We start from the raw sequence: 18,903 nt of genomic DNA on the forward strand, positions 1-18,903 counted from the left end.
CGACGGGGTCCATTGGGCAGGTTTGCTCGTCAGAAATCGACCTCACCGGGCATTTTCAATACACCAACCCTGATACAATACAATCAACCCCTCTGCGCATCTCGCTGTAGTCAATCTGCCCTCTCGATGCATTCTGCCCGCGCATAGCGTATCGCCTCGGGAGCCGACTGGCTGTTCCTCATCTATTCTGCGGCCTGCACTCCGGCCTCAGCCTACATTCGCGGGTTTGATTCACTTTCAATCCCTTACTCTTTTACCACCCCTTCTTCCTGTTTGCCTTAGTTGGATTCTTGACTTTCCTTGAATTCCCACTTCAACTCAAACAGCAGCTGCTCTCGAGACTGTCTTGCCTTTCTGCAGTATGCACTTCATTCGAGTCTGCTATTCGCACGTCATCTAGAGAAGGGACGCATTTGTACAATATTTCCTGTCCTCTGTGGAACTATCCCAACACACAATAGACCATGTCTTCCGAACCTCCCGAACAGCCAGAAACGCCCGGTGTCGCGGCGGCGACAAGCAAACCATCCACCCCAAAGAATGAAAACAATGCGCCGGCAACTCCCCGCAAGACAGCGGCTGCCGCTGGCCCAACGACTCCCAAGAGTGCGCCCGCCCGACCACGCGCCAACACGACGAGAAAACAACCCGAACCTCCTACCCTTCTTGCCGACTTCCTCAGAGGACGCCCGTCGCCCCAGCGGCTTGCAGCCGACCGCAAGCGCAGAATGAGCCTCGACGCAGTCAAAGCCGAGATGAGGGCTGAAATGCGGCAAGCTGCCGTTGCAAAGATCCAGCAGCCTGGTGGTGTCAGGGACCGAGTGAACAAATGGCAAAAAGCAAATTCTGCCGCCATGGCTGCGGGTGACCCGATGGCTACCCCGAGCGAGCCCACAGAGATCGCCTTCCCAAACGAGACGGAAAGTGTCACAGAAGATGATCGCGTAAGAATCAAACTCAGGCAGAAGAGACGTTCGGTACCGAAGGTTGAGGTACACAATGAAACGGCTGAAGAAAAGGAGGAGATTGTCGAGGTTCTCCCCACCGGACAAGCGAAGGCGCCCCCTAAGAAACGTGTTGTCAGTGATGACCATTGGATGGCCAAGAAGAACAAGGGAAGCCCGTCTCGATCTAAATCGCCAAAGAAGGACGCAAGTCCGAGTCCAAGTCCGATTCCAAAAGATTTCGTGCAAAAGACTCCAATCCAGGCGCCGGTCGCCAAGAAAATTCAGGACTGGGCTATGAAAGTCGAAATGCCAGATCAATTACCACCTAAGCACAGGGCCTCAAAGTCAACAGACTCTTTGGACGGTAGCAAAATACAAGCGAGACTTAAGGAGCTTCATGACCGCCAGTCGACACCTAAGAAACCAAAGGCCGATGATGATGGCATTCGGGTTACGCCGCTGCGGAAGAAGCTTGATGACGATGGCATTCGAGTCGCACCCATCAAGACGCCATCTGAGGGCTCGGGTCTTCAGAAACCAAAGGCTACCAAATCAAGAGATCACAGTCGTGGGGCTAGCTCACAACCTGGTTCGGACCACATAGTGGTGGTTGAAGAGGATGAGTCTGATCGGATAGAGGTCATCGAAGATGATGAAAGCTATTTACAAACACCAACCAGGAAGCCATCTAGGACGCGGAAAGTCAGTCGTAAGAAGAGCGCTCCGCCTCCACCAGATGACAAGTCAGGTATCAGCAGTTTAGAGTCAGCAGTCAAGGCAGGGCAAGACAACTCAGAGCTTGCACCAACCACAGTGACGAGCGCACCCGGTGCCAAACCGCTAGAGGAGATTCCATTTGGCTTCTCTGCATTTAGCGAACTGGATCTCCCGCTTGAACGCGGCAAGACAAGGCGGAAGGCTCAGCGCAATCCCAGCTTCAAAGCCGCGGATGTGCTCAAGAAGGTGGTCAGTGAAGGAAAAAAGATGCTACATGACGCAGTTGAGCCTCCTAAGCAGCCTGTAGCAAACCAGCCGCCGAGTATCGAAAAGTGGCTCAATGGTACTGTTGATCCATTCATCGATGAGTCCAAGGAGGAGCCAAAAAATAAGGTAGCAGCTAAGAAGTCCGAGGAGCGGTCCGACAGTCGCAAACGGTCAGGTGATGAGAAGAGAAGGTCTTCTCTTCCAACGAAGACAGAGCTCTCTGAGTCAACGGAACTTACCCAGTCCACGCAAACAACAGATGCGACGCAAACAACCCAGACGACAGATACAACAGGAACGACACAGACGACAGAGTCAACAGAGACGTACACAGACCTATCCACGGACCTCTCAACAGATCTGTCTACAGACTTGACGGCGTCGACCGAGAATGACGAGAATATGTTTCCTAAAGAATCCGAGGGAAAATCTAATGAAAAGTTGAAACCGTCACCGTCTGCCGGACTACGAAGAAGAGCTGCCACAAGAGGGGCGATATCGCCCATTAAAACAGTAAAGAAGCCCTTTCGCGAGATCTTGAAAGAAGCATTTAGAGGGGAGTCAAGTGGGCACCAGACTCCTCCATCCAAGTACATTAGTGAGGAGGAAAGACGACTGGAGGAATACGATAGCTACGACGAAGATGACGACTGGCGGCGCAACGAACGCCGACGCTCCTCTGGTTCTAGCCGGTCATACAGTGATCGAACGTATTCGGATGAATCCTCTCTGCGCGAAGACAGAACCCCAATGCCACGACGCAAGCCGCCGACAAACGGCGTGCATGAGCTATCTACTATTGTTGGATCCGCCGACACTTATAGCGCCTACGAGTCCGATATGACATCCCAAGTGTCAGAAACCACCATCACCCAGACTACTGCTTTCACAAGAGACACAGGAGTTTCGCGAAGGAGGAGTAGCAAGTCCGGTTTGAAGAGGAGACTCACCAAACACTCCGACCTTGTGTCGGTTCTCTCCTTACCCGACGATAGCCAGGTACCGGGCAGCCTTAAAAGCGTCAGACCGCGACCTAGTGTGAGGAAGGCTGCCAACCATCCTGATAAGATTACTGTGCATGATTTGCTTAAAGAATTTTCGGATGACGAAAACTTGTACCAGAGAGAGCTCAAGACTTTGGTCGACGGCGTCATCCCTGTCCTTCTCTCAACTGTTCTCCAAGGCGACTCGGCAAGCGCTGTAGATCTGTTTGGCCCCGAGTCACCCGGCCGTAAGGCAAACAGCATGGCAAAATCTGTTGTTAACATGGGAGTTGCCCTGGAAAAGCTCAAGGCAGCTCACAAGAGAGCATCACACACCGATATTAACCGACTGATCTCATGGCTACACACTACGTCCCCAATCTACCAAAGCTATATGGACGCGTGGCGCCTTGGCTTCCAAGACCTTATTGTCAACCTAGCCCCGGCGGCTGACCGGCTTGACGATAATGACTCCCTTATCAATGCCCTCCCACGCAATGCCGAAGGCGACGTGATCAACGAAGATGGTGAGAGGGTTGACGTTGCGCACTTGCTAAAGCGGCCCCTTCTTCGCATCCGGACGCTTGCGAAGTTAACAAAGGTAAGACCATTATCCTGGCGACGAATGTGACTGACAAGGTTAGGGCGTTCACGCTATCATCGGTTCCTACGACACTCTCACGTTGGTAGGGGATTACGATGCTCTGCAGGAGATGTGTCGCCGCCGACATAAAGAAGAGTCTGCCAGACTGGCCGATGAGGACGCAATAAACACAGACACTACCAGGATTCGCGATCTAAGAACCCTTGCCCCAATGGAATCAGTCAAAATTGATCCCAAGCGACAAGTCAACGCTAAGGATCTATTTTCCCTCAGCCTGGCGCATTCTAACGGGCAGAGACTCGAGTGTCAGGTTGAGCTCGTTCACCGGGATCTTCCGGGTGCGAATAATGACAGAGGCGACCTCCTTATTCGCGAAACGGGGAGTGGCCGACGAACATGGCTCCTCTTTCCCCCAATGCCCATGACCGTGATTTCCGCCCGTCGAGGAGACACAAGATTTGAACTAGTTTTAATGGTTCAGGGCACTCACAACGGCAGACAATGGTACGAATTATTGAACCTTGTCACTGATAACGATGAGCAGGTGGCAGACTGGCTTGACATTATTGGAACAAACCCGGTCCCGCCCAAGGAGCGACTGTCTGTTGTTGACGAGTTACCCGAGTCTCCAACAAGGGTGGATATACCCGTTGGTGGCAAGCTTTACGACTGGAGCGCAGCATCGCCCGAGCCCGTCACACCGAAGCGATCGACTCCCAACCGCTACCACAACCGGAGCACCCCCCCTCGAAGTCCGTCTCCCGAGAGGACGCCTACGCAAGACACATATGAGGATGAAAGCAAGCAAAGGGCCGCCCCTAATACTACCCCTTACCGAGAAGATGGTGCTCCCCCACCTCCCATTCACCGCTCCCTGGGCCCCAAGTCGCCACAGCTACTGCCACCTGTAGATCTCCAGAGCTCCCGCGTGAAGCGGCGGGGCTCGTCTCCCTTGAAGCATGAGTATCTTCCGTCTGAGGAGTCGTCTGACACAGCCGATTCTGTCACCGAGTTGTCCGAGAGCGAAACAGGTTCAGACTGGGAGTCATCTGAAGATGAGTTTGAGGATGATATCCCAGAGACAGAACTAGGTTTCAGTATTAGAGAGCCGGAGCCAATTCCGGGCCATGAGCTAGAGCGTGAGCCACGACCAGAGGTGGTGGCAGGGCAAGAGGAGCTGGAACCAGAACTGGAATCAGAACTGGAACCACTTCCAGAGACTGTCCCTCGAACTTTCAACGAACCATATGCTCAGGAATCTATGGTATCCTCTGTGTGCAGTTTGACGCCGTCCAATTCGGCATCCCAGGCCGGCCTCTACGGCCGCAAGACTTCAGAAAGCTACACCAAGTATATCGCTTCTATATCGTACTGGAATGAGAAGAAGGGTCAGTGGAAGGATATCTCTGCCGAGCCGTGCTCCATTCAGGTCGCCGCCGGTGTAGTCGAAGCCTATTCGTTGGTTATCAGCCCCGGGGGTCACTCGGACCTGCCTATCCTCTCCCTCGAGCTCACCCCCCTGGTACTACTCCGTCAATCCACTGTTGTCGACCTTGAAATTCGCTCCGCAGTCAAGGATAACTGCAAAAACAAGAGTATCGGCGGTGGTAACTTCCGCTTCCGCTGCCCGTCCAGTACGGAATGTTTTAATCTTTACATGGCCGTTCACCACGCTCGTCTCAACAATCAAAAGTTCATTCAGCTTGAGAACGAAGCCCGTTTCAAGTCCTTCGGTGAGCGACCTTCCGAAGAGACGGAAGACACCAGCAGTCGTCGCCGCAGCTGGTTCGGGAGAAAGAACAGCTATCGCGCGTCTGCCCGCGCTCCGTCTCAATCCCAAGACGGCAGTACTCCCTCGTCTAGCCTGTCTGCCTCTAGCTTTCTCAAACGCCTCACAGGCGCAGGGACATTTAACATCGCTCGGTCGTCCCTTGACAAGCAACACTCCTTCTCTGGCAACAACAGTCTGTACACGTCCGACTCTTCCTCCAATAACTACCCTCGTTCGCCGTCCATCAGCGTCTACTCTTCTTCTATACGTAGCCCATTATCATCTGATAACATTAAGATCCGCCTTCATCTGCTTGTAACGTCGACAAAATGGGAAGACTACGGCAACTGTATCCTGCAAATCCGCCGCCCGCCGCCCGGCTGGCATCAGGAGCTCCGCGCTAACCACGGCCTCGAGAAGCGCGTCACCGTCACCGCCATGCCAAAGAAGGACAAGCCCAAAATTGTTCTCGATGCCGTGCTTGGTAGTGGCTGTTTCACCCCGATGGGCAGCAGGGGTATTGTGTGCGGAATCTGGGAAGAGCTTCGTGATGAGCGCGGAGAGATCGGCGTCGCCCCTAAGACAGGCGGAGCATCTGGCTCTGTAAAGAAGTGGTGTTTCCAGTGCTCCAGCGTCGCCGAGGCCTCGTGGGTGTTGCGGCTCGTCCACCAGGAGGTAGAGTTGAGAGAGTAAATCGTCTCATTTCTTTTTTTTTTCTTTTTTTTTTCACCCTTTACGTTATGATTCCCCCGAGCTGCGGCTCGCCTTGTGCATGTCGGGTTACGACTCGGCTTTTGGATGGCATAGCGTTATGGTGTTAGGAGGATCGGAGGGTTATAGGGTCATGATACCGATTTCTTTTTCACATTGTACAATGTATAGAATTACTGATGCGTCTTCATCATGTTCATATAAGGACCTATTATTTATGGCGGTAGTATTTGGGATTAATCATTTGTTCGCATCGCGGTGAGTTTCTGCCCATGTCTTAATAATGCGCATGCAATTTGGGCAGACTGCGATAGAGAAAGAAGAGAGGAGATGAAGAGCGGGATGAGATAGATGACCGTGAATAACGGTTGGAGCCGTCACAATATAGATAGTTACTCAGTCTCATCTGTCAGGCGTGTAAGTCTTTGGGCAAATTTTGCTTCAGCTGAGTACCATGCGTCGGTTTAATCAATCCATCAGAATATTTGTATAATGCGAGACTACCACAATGCCCTGATACCTAGATCTCGAGTTCACAGTGAGAAAGGACATCAAGCTTGGCGCGACCTGAAAACCTAAACGTCAGAAATCAGAATACTCCAAACCGTGAAATTTGAACTGATGAAATCTGCAATTGATCCTTCCCATTGTCGGGGTCAAGATGGCCAGAACACTAGCAAGATTCGCGACAAGTTGTTAGGAGTAAAGTGAGTAGAGGATGTAAGCTATTAGAAGTAGAATGCAGTTTTCACGTTTGCTGTCAATCCGAGAAGCGCACATCATCACTATTTTAGTGACAGCGGCCTACTTTCATGGTAGGTAGGCCTTTGTTCAGAAAGTAGCAAAGCGAGCAAAAGAACATTAAAATGAACGAATGGATGAACAAACAGCGAAGCTGGTTACGTCGGCCGGCTTGCGACTAGGGAACCATAGAACATCATTCCGAGTCCACTTGAAATGGCGAACACGGGGGGGGGGGGGGGGGGGGGGGGGGCTGAGAAACATTGCACGGGGCGATGGAGTTGATTTTTCGTAAATAGTCATATATCTTTTTGGTATCATTCAACCCTCCATCTCCTCATCCTCGTCCCCTCCACCGCCCATCTTCCGCCGCAGCCTTACGGCATCCTCGTCACGCTTTCTACGTTCGAGGCCCTCCTTAATCCAAGCATTGTATGCATCATCGCCACCTTCCACCTTTTGCGAAACAACGCCCTTAAGAACCTCGCCAGCAAAGCCGACGAAATTGTGCCGACGAAGGGCATTCTCGAATCGCCAGTTTCGGCGTTTTTCGTTCTCGCGGTCGAGCGTTTCGGCATCGCCAATTTCACGGGCTGCGATGCGAGGATCACGTACCATTGCAAGCACATTGAAACGAATTTCAGAGCTGGCGTATGTCAGGACGCGGTCTTGCAGGATCTGAGTGACCTTGGTAGGGAACTCGTCCGAGGTACAGGCGCCGTGAGAGATAGGTGCGGGTTGGAGGCCATCAAGCTCGTATAGCTTGCCATCTATGGGGGTGTAGGCAATGAAGTGAAATGCGTCCTCGGCTTCGCCAGTCTTTTGTGTCTCATCGACAAAGGGGCTGCTCTTGGCGAAGCTGTTATGAACGTCGCGGATTAGCTCCGAATTACTGAGGGCCTCGCCACGGAACTCGGGAGGGAGAACCATGGTGAACTCGCGGAACTCAGAGAGCTTGTCGCCGATATCTACTTCGGTCGTCTTGTTGAGGACAACACTCAGGAGTGCTTGTGTGCCGCAGGCATTTTGTATCGTCTGCTGTGCGAAGAAGAGTCGTTCGGCGGCGTCTCGGTCGTAGGATTCCTGCGGGCGCGCAGGCAAGCCCTCGGAGGGGTAGCGGAACAAGAATATAATTCCGTATATGGGGTGCAACGGGGCCAGTTCGTCGGGGGAAAGCGTCAGGAGCTCCTCGAACTGGACGCCTTTGACGCCGAGGTTTTCGAGCAGGTAGGTGAAGACACCCTGAGCGGTTAGCTTGCATCATGTCAGTGGTTCAGGCATCACATACTGCATCAGACTCGACTGTGAATGTTAGCAGCGTTCATAAGAAGGGAGGGCGTTCGTACTTGTGTTCCATCCACTCATCTTGACGTTTGTTGTAAGCTGAAAGCTGCTCCGAAATGAAGCGCTGGGGCGTGGAAAACAGTTGACGTACTTGCAAGGTACCTTGGGTATTCAAGAGCTTTGGTGGGTCATGTGGGGCGGGCCAGGGTCAATGATCTGCCGAAGGCACAACTTTATCATCACAACTATCATTTGAATTGCTATCTACACTGATGACCACATCTCGATGAGAAAAAAACTCTTTGCAAATTCTCAAAGTTCAGTCAGTTAATCGAGTGCACTGTGACTGCACGCGGTGGAATTGCTACCATGGAGACGCCGTCCTTCTGGTGTGACGAACCGAGGCGTGAACTGGGACCGAACGAACTCTCGTGGTCAGCATCATGCATGTTAAATGAGCGTTTGCTGTCGTTATCTGAATGACCGAAGCAACCCTGGGCTCGAACCGCCCGAACAAACCAGGGCTGCTTTCCAGAACCCTTCCAGGACCAATATTCCTTCATATCGTACTCACGAGGCTCCAGTCTGCCTCCAGAGAGCCATACAGTCAGAGCAATCAAGCCGTTGAGAACGGTGTAAACGAAGACACCACTGCCTCGTTAGAATAAGAACTCATTCATGAGGGGGTCACTTACGCAATGAGACCATAGGCTACACTGTATGAGAATGGAATGAAAGTCATAACCACAAACGAGGGAAGGACGTCGCCAATGTAACGCCAGTTGATCTGCGTAATTTGGCGAATCATCATACAGCCAACCAAAACGAGTGTACATCCCGTTGCCCAAGGAGGAATTGATGCGAAAATTGGGGCGAAAAAGATGGATATGAGGAAGCAGAGCCCGGTGACCATGGCTGTAAGGCCGGTGCGGCCACCCTCGGCAATGCCTGCGCCGCTTTCGATAAAGGCCGTAACGGGAGAGCAACCAAACAGAGCCCCAATTGAGATACAGGCCGCATCGCAGCAGTAGGCAATAGTGGATCGTGGAAAGTCCCCATCTTTGGGATCAACCACGCCGCAAAAGCGAACCATCGAATAGAGAGTGGCGGTAGCGTCGATGATGTCGACATAAAGGAAGGTAAAGAGAGCTAGTGCGAACTGAGAGCTGTTCTTGGTTACATCCCAGTCTAGGACGTTCAAGGTGTTCTGAATTGGATGGAATGAGACGACATTTTTAAAAAATTCAAAACGAGCATCCCCCTCCTTGGTATAGGGAAAATATGTGATGGAAGTGTTACGACTAAGGGATTATTAGCGATACTCAAACGCAGGGCAAGCAACTTACGGCCATGATAGGATCGAAACCAAGGCGATGCCTATTATGAGAGCGTACTTGACACGGAATGACATAAGATAGGCCGTCACGACACCGCCGGCGAAGATGGCAGTCCACATCTGTTGTCATTAGCAAAACCCGAAATATAAAATGAAGACTAGCTACCTTTGCACTGGACATCAAACCACCCTTGCACATTTGTGTCACTGGATCAATCATCTCAATAGGACATCCAGCGATGGCGAGAGGAGTGGCCTTCCAGCCTCCAGTGATGGCACCGATGCCGGTCGAGTAAGAAAGACCAATTTCCGTCAAAAAGAAACCAATACCGACTCCAGTCGCTGTCTTAATGGTCGCTGGGATGAGTTTAACGAGCCACTGGCGCATTCCAGTAAGGGCGAGGACGATGAAGATGAGACCCTCGATAAACACTGCCGTCAAGGCGACCTGGTAAGGGATGGTCCCGGATCCATTGGGGCCAACCACTTGGAAGGCAAAGTAGGCATTGAGTCCCATGCCAGGGCTAATTTTTTTTTAGCGAGGTTCATTATCTCAATTCTAGGAATACTTACGCCAAGGCCACTGGCAAGTTGGTGAAGAAGCCAAAGACGAAGCTGGCGAGACCAGCGATAGCTGCGGTCGCGGTAATCAAATCGCGTCGGACATCTGTACGGTTTAGTAGGAATCCTCAGCCAGGGGGTAGACCACTTACCCTCTTTGCAGGTCTTGTAGCTCTCGATGGTGTCGCACTCGGCCCTGTTTTCCAGGTCGCAGACACAGTTACCGCCGGTCTGCGAAAGGATGACAGCCTATTCTGTCAGATTCGTCTGGAGCGAAAGATATCATACTTACATTCACGGCGATAATGTATGCCATAGTCGCAAATGTGGTGGCTCCTGCGCGAACCTCCCTTAGAAAGGATGAATCGGGAATCTCCTTAGGCTGCTCGGGTTAGTATCTCAGCTGAACCAGCGACCAGGCAACATACATGACCACTCCCTCCCAATCTGAAGATACGGCCAAATGTGGAAGACGAAATAGTCTTGTCTACTCGGTCTACCGTCTTCCACATACGGCGAAACCTTGAGCGAGTGCGGCTAACAGACGACCTTACGGACGGATCGACTTCCAGGCGCTCCATGTTGGATTGTGTCGACATGTTGCTCATGATGGAGGAGGGAGAGCCTGCGGGCGGGTGGGCGGACAAGTCGGGGAGGAAGATGCGACGAAGTGGTAACACCGAACTTTGTACAGAACAAAGTTGATATGTCTTGGGCGCACACGAAGGCAAAAGGAAGGTCGCAATCCAAGCAGGAAAGAGTGGCGGGCTGCGGTGTTTACTCTTGAGGGAGCGGGCTGCACCGTTGAAAAGAAAAAAGGAGCAGTGATGGAATGCGCGGAAAACGGCGAAAGTGGCAGAAGAGATATATCCTTGCCTTGTCTAATGGGAAATCCCCTGGCAACAGCGCCGGTGAAAGAAGGCGTGTCAGAGTTTCTTTTCTCATGCAGCGCCAATGCCGCGTGGAGGTGGGGGCGGGAGAAAGGTCCACGCCGCCACGCCGCAGCTGTCCACGTTCTGGCAGGTGCTAACTTACTTGCCCATCACCGGACGGGCTTTGAGGACCGTAGGGAGCAGGAGTTTAGGGGGCGGCCGAAGCTGCCTGCCTTCAAAAAGGGGATGAATTGGAGGCACGTTTAACGCCACTGCTCCAATAGGTCGTATAGATGGGGAAGGAACGATGAGGAAATCCAACTTGGAAATGACCTCAAAATAGCTCCTACTCAGTTCGAGTTCGGGCAATGAAAAATCTCGTCGCGACTAGGCGATACACCCCAACTTTGCAGTTATTGATTGTCCGCTATCACACAATATGTTAGTGATGATGCGTTGACTCTTGAGGACCAACAATCTGTGCGCAACGCCTCCAAAGCCTCATCCAGCCACCAACACAGATATGCCTTGGCTGATCAGCCGCAATGCTCAGGATAGCGACGAAGTATCTTCATCCGCATTTGGCGTTGATATAATTAGTTTGGCCCAAATCTTTGATCTGGGACACTACTATGATAGCTTCAAAGAACAACCGCGCTCGTCCCTTGGTTGAAACCATACAGACCATCTATCAGATCTTGATCTATTCCCTACCGGCCTTCACCCAGGTAACAGCGGCCATGATAGAAGGCAGGGACGAAAGAGTTCCTGCAGGCTATTGTCCTGAGTAGAACTATGGAAGCAAGACATACATCGAACATCCTTAATTGGGTCGCCAAGGCCGACCAACGGTACTCTGCATGATTGCGGGAATATTGTCGCCTACCGAAATTGGGCTTGCCATCTTTTCCACACTTCTTGCGCCAATCCCCTTTAATGTTTGCCTACAGCTGATATTGCTTGTAATACAACTTGTCCGCCCTCGGGCAGTCTCCTTGCGAACCCTCAAGACACACGTGTCACATGTGCTTTTCATGCACCGCTACATAAACCGCTCTTCTCCTCGCCTGGGGGAACCAACGTACAAAAGTTCGGCGACTGGCGTTCGCTCACGTGGCTGCCGCCTTTGTCGGCATTCTTCAATATTGAGTCGTCATTCCATTCATGGCAGTGACTAAATGTTTGGCGCGTTGTGAACTGGGCGTCCGTCCTGGCGTTGACTGTTGGAGCTCTCTGCCATTTCACCGGGTCTTTCGAGTACTCGGAGAGACAGGCGCACCTCCCGCGGACTACATAGTATAAACCTCAAACTGTTGGGTCATCGTTGGAAAGAAAAAGCAATGGGCAGCAAGTTTGCTTTCTATGTCGTTGACCACAAACTTGCTCCAATAGGTAAGGTCAGCCGCGAAATTGCCTGCGGCCGGAGAGGGAGGTGGCACTGATCACTCTGCGGCTTCTCTGGCTTGGCCGAAAGATGCATCGCTGAGTTGTGACTGGTCTGGTCATTCCTTGGCTTCAGGACGCCCCCCTGACATAGATCCACTAGCAGTGCCAGCCCTCTGGGATATTGAAACCTAGCCATTCACAGCTACCATTTCCCTCAGAGCTGGACCCCCAACCCCAGAAGCTCAGGGAGATGGCCAAGATAGCCCTGCCATCGGCTGCCGCCTCCCTGCAGATCCACCCGCCCCCTGGCTACAACTCTCTTGGTCGCGTCAACAACATCCTGGCGACCATTTTGTCCTGCTTCTCACTCCATCTCACTCAGCCAGTCACGTTGAACGGCGATACACCATTTGACTAGGCCAGCTAACCTCATTGCGCCACCGTGTCTGTCATCTTTTTCTAGTCGAGTCTGAAGCCTGCTCGGTTCTTTCCAAACAGATACCTTGGCGACGGCTAATTCCCACGAAACGTTCACTCGGGATCAAAGAAAGGAAACTGCACATTTGACAACTAATGACACTGCATCTTCCGGGAGATTTAGTACGACTGTATACTTCCGCTTTTGACTACGAGTTCGAACTGGCGAGGCACAGTGAGAGAGGAACACAGTTTACAGCTGTCTAGAGTGGTGCGATGGCAGTGTGAAGAGATCAAGCAAACATCCACTTGCCGCTCGATTGCATAGTTAGCTCACCTCAGTCGCTTGGCCCATTAGTTTGGCCCAAGCTCGCGCTTGAGCTGCCATGTGGTCGGCGACCCAATTCCATGCCAGTCCCTTTGCTCAAAGCTTCCAACGAACCGGTCTGAATTCCACACTACAAACATATTTATCAACCTTTATCTATCTACATGCCAGCTTCGGTATGCTAAGGGCATTGTCTGATTCGCTTGATCGGTCTTTCAGATGACGACAAGGGCAACTCGTTCGTCTCTGTAAACCTAATTAATGTCAACAGGTTGATTAGCAAAATAAACAGCAAATGTCCCCAGCATCCACATGATAGCTCACACAAGCCTGCTGTGCTTGGTGCTACGGCTCGGGCGTACAGTTGTGACGAGTTTTTGACTGGGTAACCCTGGCCAGATGTTGGGGAAAAAGCAATGAAAAGTAGACGGATTGAGACAGTGAAAAATACTGGCCGACGGGGGTCCAATGATGGCGTTCTAAATGTACAGGCCTCCAAAGACATGACCGAATGAACGCCACAAAATCTCACACTCCTGCATGGTCTATCGGCTCAGGGACGAGGGGCCTGTCGTGTTAGTCCTGATCTGATGTACCGCCAGCTAGGGAGCACAATGGCGATGGACTGGGAGCTGCGTCTGATCCTCTTGGTTATGATATTGTACTTAACTAGACCAGCACGCACCATCATTCGCTGAAGCAGGTGCTGCTTGGGATAATGGTAATCCATCGTACAAGTGTCATTTGTAAGAGTCCTGTCCTCAGCTTCCGTCTCTATCCATTTTGCTACGCAGGGTCGTCCGACATACGGAAAGTAAACTATCCGTTGACAAGTACACGACGCCAATTACCTTCGGCACAAAGCGACGACACGCTGCAGACGGCACCGTATCAAGTGCAGCTCCCAAAACGACGGGCACGTAGCAAGAACGACCAAGGGACGCCAGCTGCTGACTCCTACCTCATTCAGCCTCTCTATGCAGGCTCGCATTTCTTTTGATACACTAGCGGCGTTTCTCTGCCGCAGCTCTGGCCTCCTGAGTCGCCGAGTCTACTTGTTCCGTCTTTTACATCAGCCATATCTTTTCTACCCCACACCGCTCAAGTCTGCCGATCCGATGATAACTTCCTTTTCGTCTCTTTTCCTCTCCTGATGAACCCTCGTTATCTCGGCTGCTTGCATCGCACTGTTATACCTCTGCAGTTCTCCTTGGTAGTTTGGGCTCTCGGGCATCACGGCTGTTTCACCTTCTGTTTCTGCAACTTTCTACCGTCGACAGTAACTGTATCTTGACTTTATCTTCACTCATCTCCACACCCAGTATCGATTCGACAACGCCTTTGGCCCCATCGAAGTCCAAGGCTTGATCACAGACTATTTTATCTTTTGCGTGTTCAGGACATGCGATTTCTAATCCGGCTCCGCCTACGGTCTCAAACTCTGATCCGACCAGTCCACTTATTCTCAGCATCGCTATCATCAACATCCACCCTTCTCTTGTCAGCATCACACTTTCGAAACCAGATCGCCGACCATGTGGGAGGTCGTCTGGACTGATCCCGACAGGGAGTCCAGAAAAGAACATCGTGAGCGCAAAGCCACGGAAAGAGAGCAGAAGGATAAGGTGCGCGCGACTAGGAGTTCCATGTCTACTCGAAGCTCGTCGTCATCCGACAACAAGCCGTTCAGTTTTTTCGGATCTAAGAGTCTTAAGAGGACACTGACCTCGACCACTAAATCAACAGCCCTCAAGGCACCAAGCATCGACAGTGCTTACAGAGGCTCGCTGCTCTCAGCAGTCTCGGGGCCACCCCCATCCGAGGCTCCCCGCAGTCCCATCACCACAGCCACTACCGTCGATCCAGCCTTCCTGCCAGAGCACTACATCGAGTCCTCACTAAACTCACCAAGCTCGTCCAACCGAGGTATGTGGCCTTATGCCTTAAGCCTTGCCACAGCTCACTGATGTCAGGTTTCATAGACTCTGTGTTCTCAAAGTGGACAGACAACTCCATCTTAGCCCCGTCTTCACCCTGCAACACTTCAGTCGCGGAATCCATGGCTGCTAAGGCGTCTCATTATGTGCAGGCACTCGGACCTACCTCGTTTATCACAAAGAGCACCGAAGTGACTATTTTGCCACGAACGATCGAGAATGACCTCGCCGGGATGATCTCGCACATCTCTATCACAGCAGAGCCAGTCAAGGAGGAGCCTCCAACACCTCCTAGGTCCCCGGCGATTCAGTAAGTAACGTGGCTCTTTTTAAAGCCTCGCTAACAAATAAGACCCCAAGTGCCTATTACTCTCGACACTCCCGTCAACCTCTTCCCGGGACAGCCAGTGCCAAAGAAATCCCTCCGAAGAGTACCTTCCTGGACTATTGCCTTTAAACCTAACAACCCTGATGCATGGAAACCACCTGATGCCTGGGACTGCGGCCCTCCTCTAGAGTTGCAAAATCACATGCACAAGAAGACAATTCAGGAAAATTCAGAAGTCGAGGGTGAACTTTCCATGTCGTTGGACCTCAATGGGATGCAACGTGAGGTGAGGCGTATGGCTGCCGCGAGCTCCAGCATTCGGCTGTTACGCTTGAAGGAGGTATGGGGCGACACAAGTGACGCCAGCCTATACAAGGAACTTGAGATGGAAAAGAAGAGATGGATGCTTTCTTCGTTACATAACATGGACAAGCCAATCAATCTGGACCAAACAAGGAACACCCCCAACAAGATAACACCTGCTAAAGCGAAAAAGGTTTTAGCCCTCTACGAGACGCAAGGTATGTAGAGCTGCCCGGTCGCTGGCTTGACTAACTTTCTCAGCAACAACCTCATACCTGGCCGCTCTTCACTTCAACAAACAAGTCTATCATTTATCATCCGGTCCACTATCGCACACCCTTTTTCCTAACATCCACCCGATCCACGTACCGGCTATTTCGCCGTCGGCGTTCCCTGTGGCACAGTCGCTGTTTGGAGCTGTCTATTCCCTTGCCCTTCCAGCGTTACTTCCATCCCCAGAGGTTCCCGGTCTTCTCAAGAACGTCCATCGATGTCTCTCTGTCGGCGGCACCTTTCACCTAACCTTAATCGATCCGCTTCCCATTACCAGTACCTTAGGGCCTCGCATGCGTGCATGGGTTGAAGGCAATCTCATCTTTAACTTAGAAAAAAACTTCCGTTGCATGAACCCAAGCAAGCTCTTTCCTCTCTGGCTGGCAGATGCTTCCCTTCGTGCTGAAGGCAGTACCATCACCACAGTGAAGTTTTTCGCCATGCCGCCCGCCGGTAAGCCAGATACAGCCACTACCGACGCCGAGCAGCTTGCGGAGAGAGCCGTTAAGCAGGAGCTCCGCAGCCTGGTCGGGCGTATGCTTTGGAGAGAAGTTTGGGGTCAGTACATCACTGCTGACAAGTGGTGGTGGGAGCACCCTGACATCGTTGAAGAGTGTGCTCAGCTGAAAACAGCATGGGAATACAGCATCATAGAGGCGGTGAAGGATGCATGAACATGAGTTGGAGGAGCAGATGTTTTCTGATATGGCGTTGGAGGCCAGCTTCTTTCTAAAACAATACCCTAGATGGCCACTGGCCACTTGCTTCGCCTTGCTTGGGAGTTTAGCAGATCCACTAGGACCAGGCGTGTGAACCCTATCTCACCATTGCCCTTCCATTTGTCGGGTTTCTGGGGGACTGTGAGAAGATATTACAGGTTTACAGGACTGAGAGTTGCGTTGGCCGGCTAGGACTTTTATGATTGTCCATGGCCGTGTGGGCGGCAGGATGATGTAGGTTAGACCCTGAGAGGTGAATCTCTTGTAGTTCATAGAACTTCAGTTTGTACCAAAACGAGCCTATGGATAAGGTTTACATTCATTGCGTTCCTGAAAAGTTCGGATCATTCGGGGGAATCAAGACAGGCCTGACCTTGGACCTCTCACACAGAGAAGATGGATGCCGCTTTGATCCTTTGGCTCCACGCTGATGGGACGTTGGCTCCGAGCTTTCCATATCCCTGCCTTCTCCACACAATCCACCTCAGCTGGCACAGCTTGATTGCGGACACAATCGAGGGAATCGTCCCATTTACAGCTTTCAATCTCCAATGAACATTGGAGTAGCACCGGTGAGATTGATTGATTTTTTCGTTTGCTGCGATGAGGTTAAGATAACCGGAGTCAGTTTGATAGCGACAGCGACACAGGTGGCTTTGATGACGCTGATCGTAAGGAAGATCCATGTCGATGCTAAACCAGACAGTTGGCATCCCAGCTCCAACTGCCCCAATGCATTCAGCAAACAGGAAGAATTTCACCTTGATGAAAACGGGATAGTTTTAGACAAAAGCTGCTTAGATTACCAAACCAAGGAGACCTCATTTGACATGTTAGCTCATGCGCTGCAGCGTTGTCCCTCGGCCATTGCAAGTCGAGCGGCTAACTAGCATGGTTCTGGACGTCCGTAAATTTTTTGCAGGCTTTGCGGGTTCACGGCTTGATGTTCCAGCCGGGACAATCAGCCAGACGTAGCTGCCAAACCCAAAACTCCTCCCCGGGATATCGGAAAACTTGGGAGACTACCGTCAGATGACATTGTAACATTCGTGCTGCCGTTGGTGCAGGCATTGACAGAAGTCCTGTGCCAAAGGATTTTGTGGTGACACATAAACCACGGTTCCGTGGATTAACGGTGGTTGCAACGAATGCGACCTCAACAGGCGTCTGCCGCAGGTGGGTTGTGCTCGTTAGGCTTTTTTTCGGTTTAGTGATGGGGCAGCCGTTTGAAAAGTGCTGTGCCGTTGACTAGGCGAGGCAAACAGAGCAGGGGTGGTCAGGTTGGACCATTCTAGATGCAAAACGAGTCAGCACACTACAGTGAAAAAAGGATGGCCGTAATTTAATCAAAGAACATGCAAGCTTATGAACCCGGGTCCCTGGGAGACACACTCAATCTATCAAAAGTTTGCTAGCCCAAATATTTACCAAATCATCACTCGAGTGACGCATCCTGGAATGGTTCTGTACAGTCAAAGAAGCGAGGATTCGCTATTAGCCCAATGGATAGCCAGGAGAATGCAATATTTCCAAGGGTTTCCTGCTTTGGCTTGCTCTCGGTTGAGAAAGGGATCTTCGGATAGGGCAACTCCTTGTTAAACCCGCCAGCAAGGCTTGTGCAAAGCTACATGACAACGTAAGGATCTGAATCCTGCGGTGCATAACAGGAAATAATCCATTATGCGCACCTAGTCAGTTGAACTTTTGTTCATCAATCCAAGTTGACTTGGGTTTGAAGGTTGGTGGGTAATCATAGCGAGCGTGGCGATTGTGGCATAGGGGCAGAGCAGGAGCAGTAAGCTTACCAAAGTGGCCCTGTTTTGGTCCAAAACAAAACAAGCAACTGGGGCAAAAAAAGCTGGAGGACCCTGGACTCGAGCCAAGACATGGGGGAGTTGGGCTCTTACTCCCGTGGGAAATAATCGCGAGTGGAATTGGTGGCCCGGATAACACGCTCTGGAGATTGATTGGACTGCGCCTTTTCCAGAATCCGTCGGGTTGGAAAGTGGATGGTACTGCTCTGCAGCTGATCCCTGCCCGGGAATAGGGGCAGACATGCCAAGTAAGTTTCCAACATTGCATTGTTCAAACTTTGCAATCAATCAGAAATCCCTCGGCCTAAGAATCCTCCAACAGAATCAGTAATGCCCCTGAGGATAGCGCAGGTTCCATGCCGAATGAAAGCTTATGAAAGAAGAAGGCAACTACATACAGCCACAGGAGGCCGCGTTCCTGCAGCCATTGTGAAGGAGGGCAGTCACAGCCGGTGACCGGTTCCCCCCCCCCTTTTATCCTAGCATGCCTCCTGTCTTTAATCCTCTTTCCGATGTGATTCGCTAGGCCATCTGACACAAACATGAAAAAAATGTTGTCCACAGAACGCTCGTCGCCGATCATGGCGTTGCGTTTGGTGTAGTA

The 18,903-nt window shown here is 51.6% G+C and overlaps 3 protein-coding genes across 3 annotated transcripts; 2 read left to right on the plus strand and 1 right to left on the minus strand.

The window, feature by feature from the left end:
- Window positions 1-464: 464 nt before the first annotated feature.
- On the plus strand, window positions 465-5,982 carry CTRU02_211943 (glucan 4-alpha-glucosidase; the record flags this gene model as incomplete). Its single annotated transcript, XM_036725595.1, has 2 exons — window positions 465-3,515; window positions 3,559-5,982. 2 exons carry the CDS (start codon window positions 465-467, stop codon window positions 5,980-5,982), a joined length of 5,475 nt encoding a protein of 1,824 aa, XP_036582800.1.
- Window positions 5,983-7,062: 1,080 nt separating this feature from the next.
- On the minus strand, window positions 7,063-10,530 carry CTRU02_211944 (purine transporter; the record flags this gene model as incomplete). The annotated part of the gene is made up of 10 exons (XM_070205744.1): window positions 7,063-7,983; window positions 8,030-8,043; window positions 8,600-8,676; window positions 8,721-9,326; window positions 9,372-9,481; window positions 9,528-9,885; window positions 9,935-9,995; window positions 10,075-10,171; window positions 10,215-10,304; window positions 10,477-10,530. 10 exons carry the CDS (start codon window positions 10,528-10,530, stop codon window positions 7,063-7,065), a joined length of 2,388 nt encoding a protein of 795 aa, XP_070060557.1.
- A 3,930-nt stretch (window positions 10,531-14,460) lies between these two features.
- CTRU02_211945 (uncharacterized protein) lies at window positions 14,461-16,440 on the plus strand (the record flags this gene model as incomplete). Its single annotated transcript, XM_036725598.1, has 4 exons — window positions 14,461-14,851; window positions 14,908-15,172; window positions 15,212-15,711; window positions 15,755-16,440. The coding sequence occupies 4 exons, from the start codon at window positions 14,461-14,463 to the stop codon at window positions 16,438-16,440; spliced, it is 1,842 nt and encodes a 613-aa protein (XP_036582803.1).
- Between the last annotated feature and the right edge of the window lie 2,463 nt (window positions 16,441-18,903).

The sequence above is a fragment of the Colletotrichum truncatum genome (assembly GCF_014235925.2).
Source record: "Colletotrichum truncatum strain CMES1059 chromosome Unknown Contig_0008, whole genome shotgun sequence".
Classification (NCBI taxonomy): domain Eukaryota; kingdom Fungi; phylum Ascomycota; class Sordariomycetes; order Glomerellales; family Glomerellaceae; genus Colletotrichum; species Colletotrichum truncatum.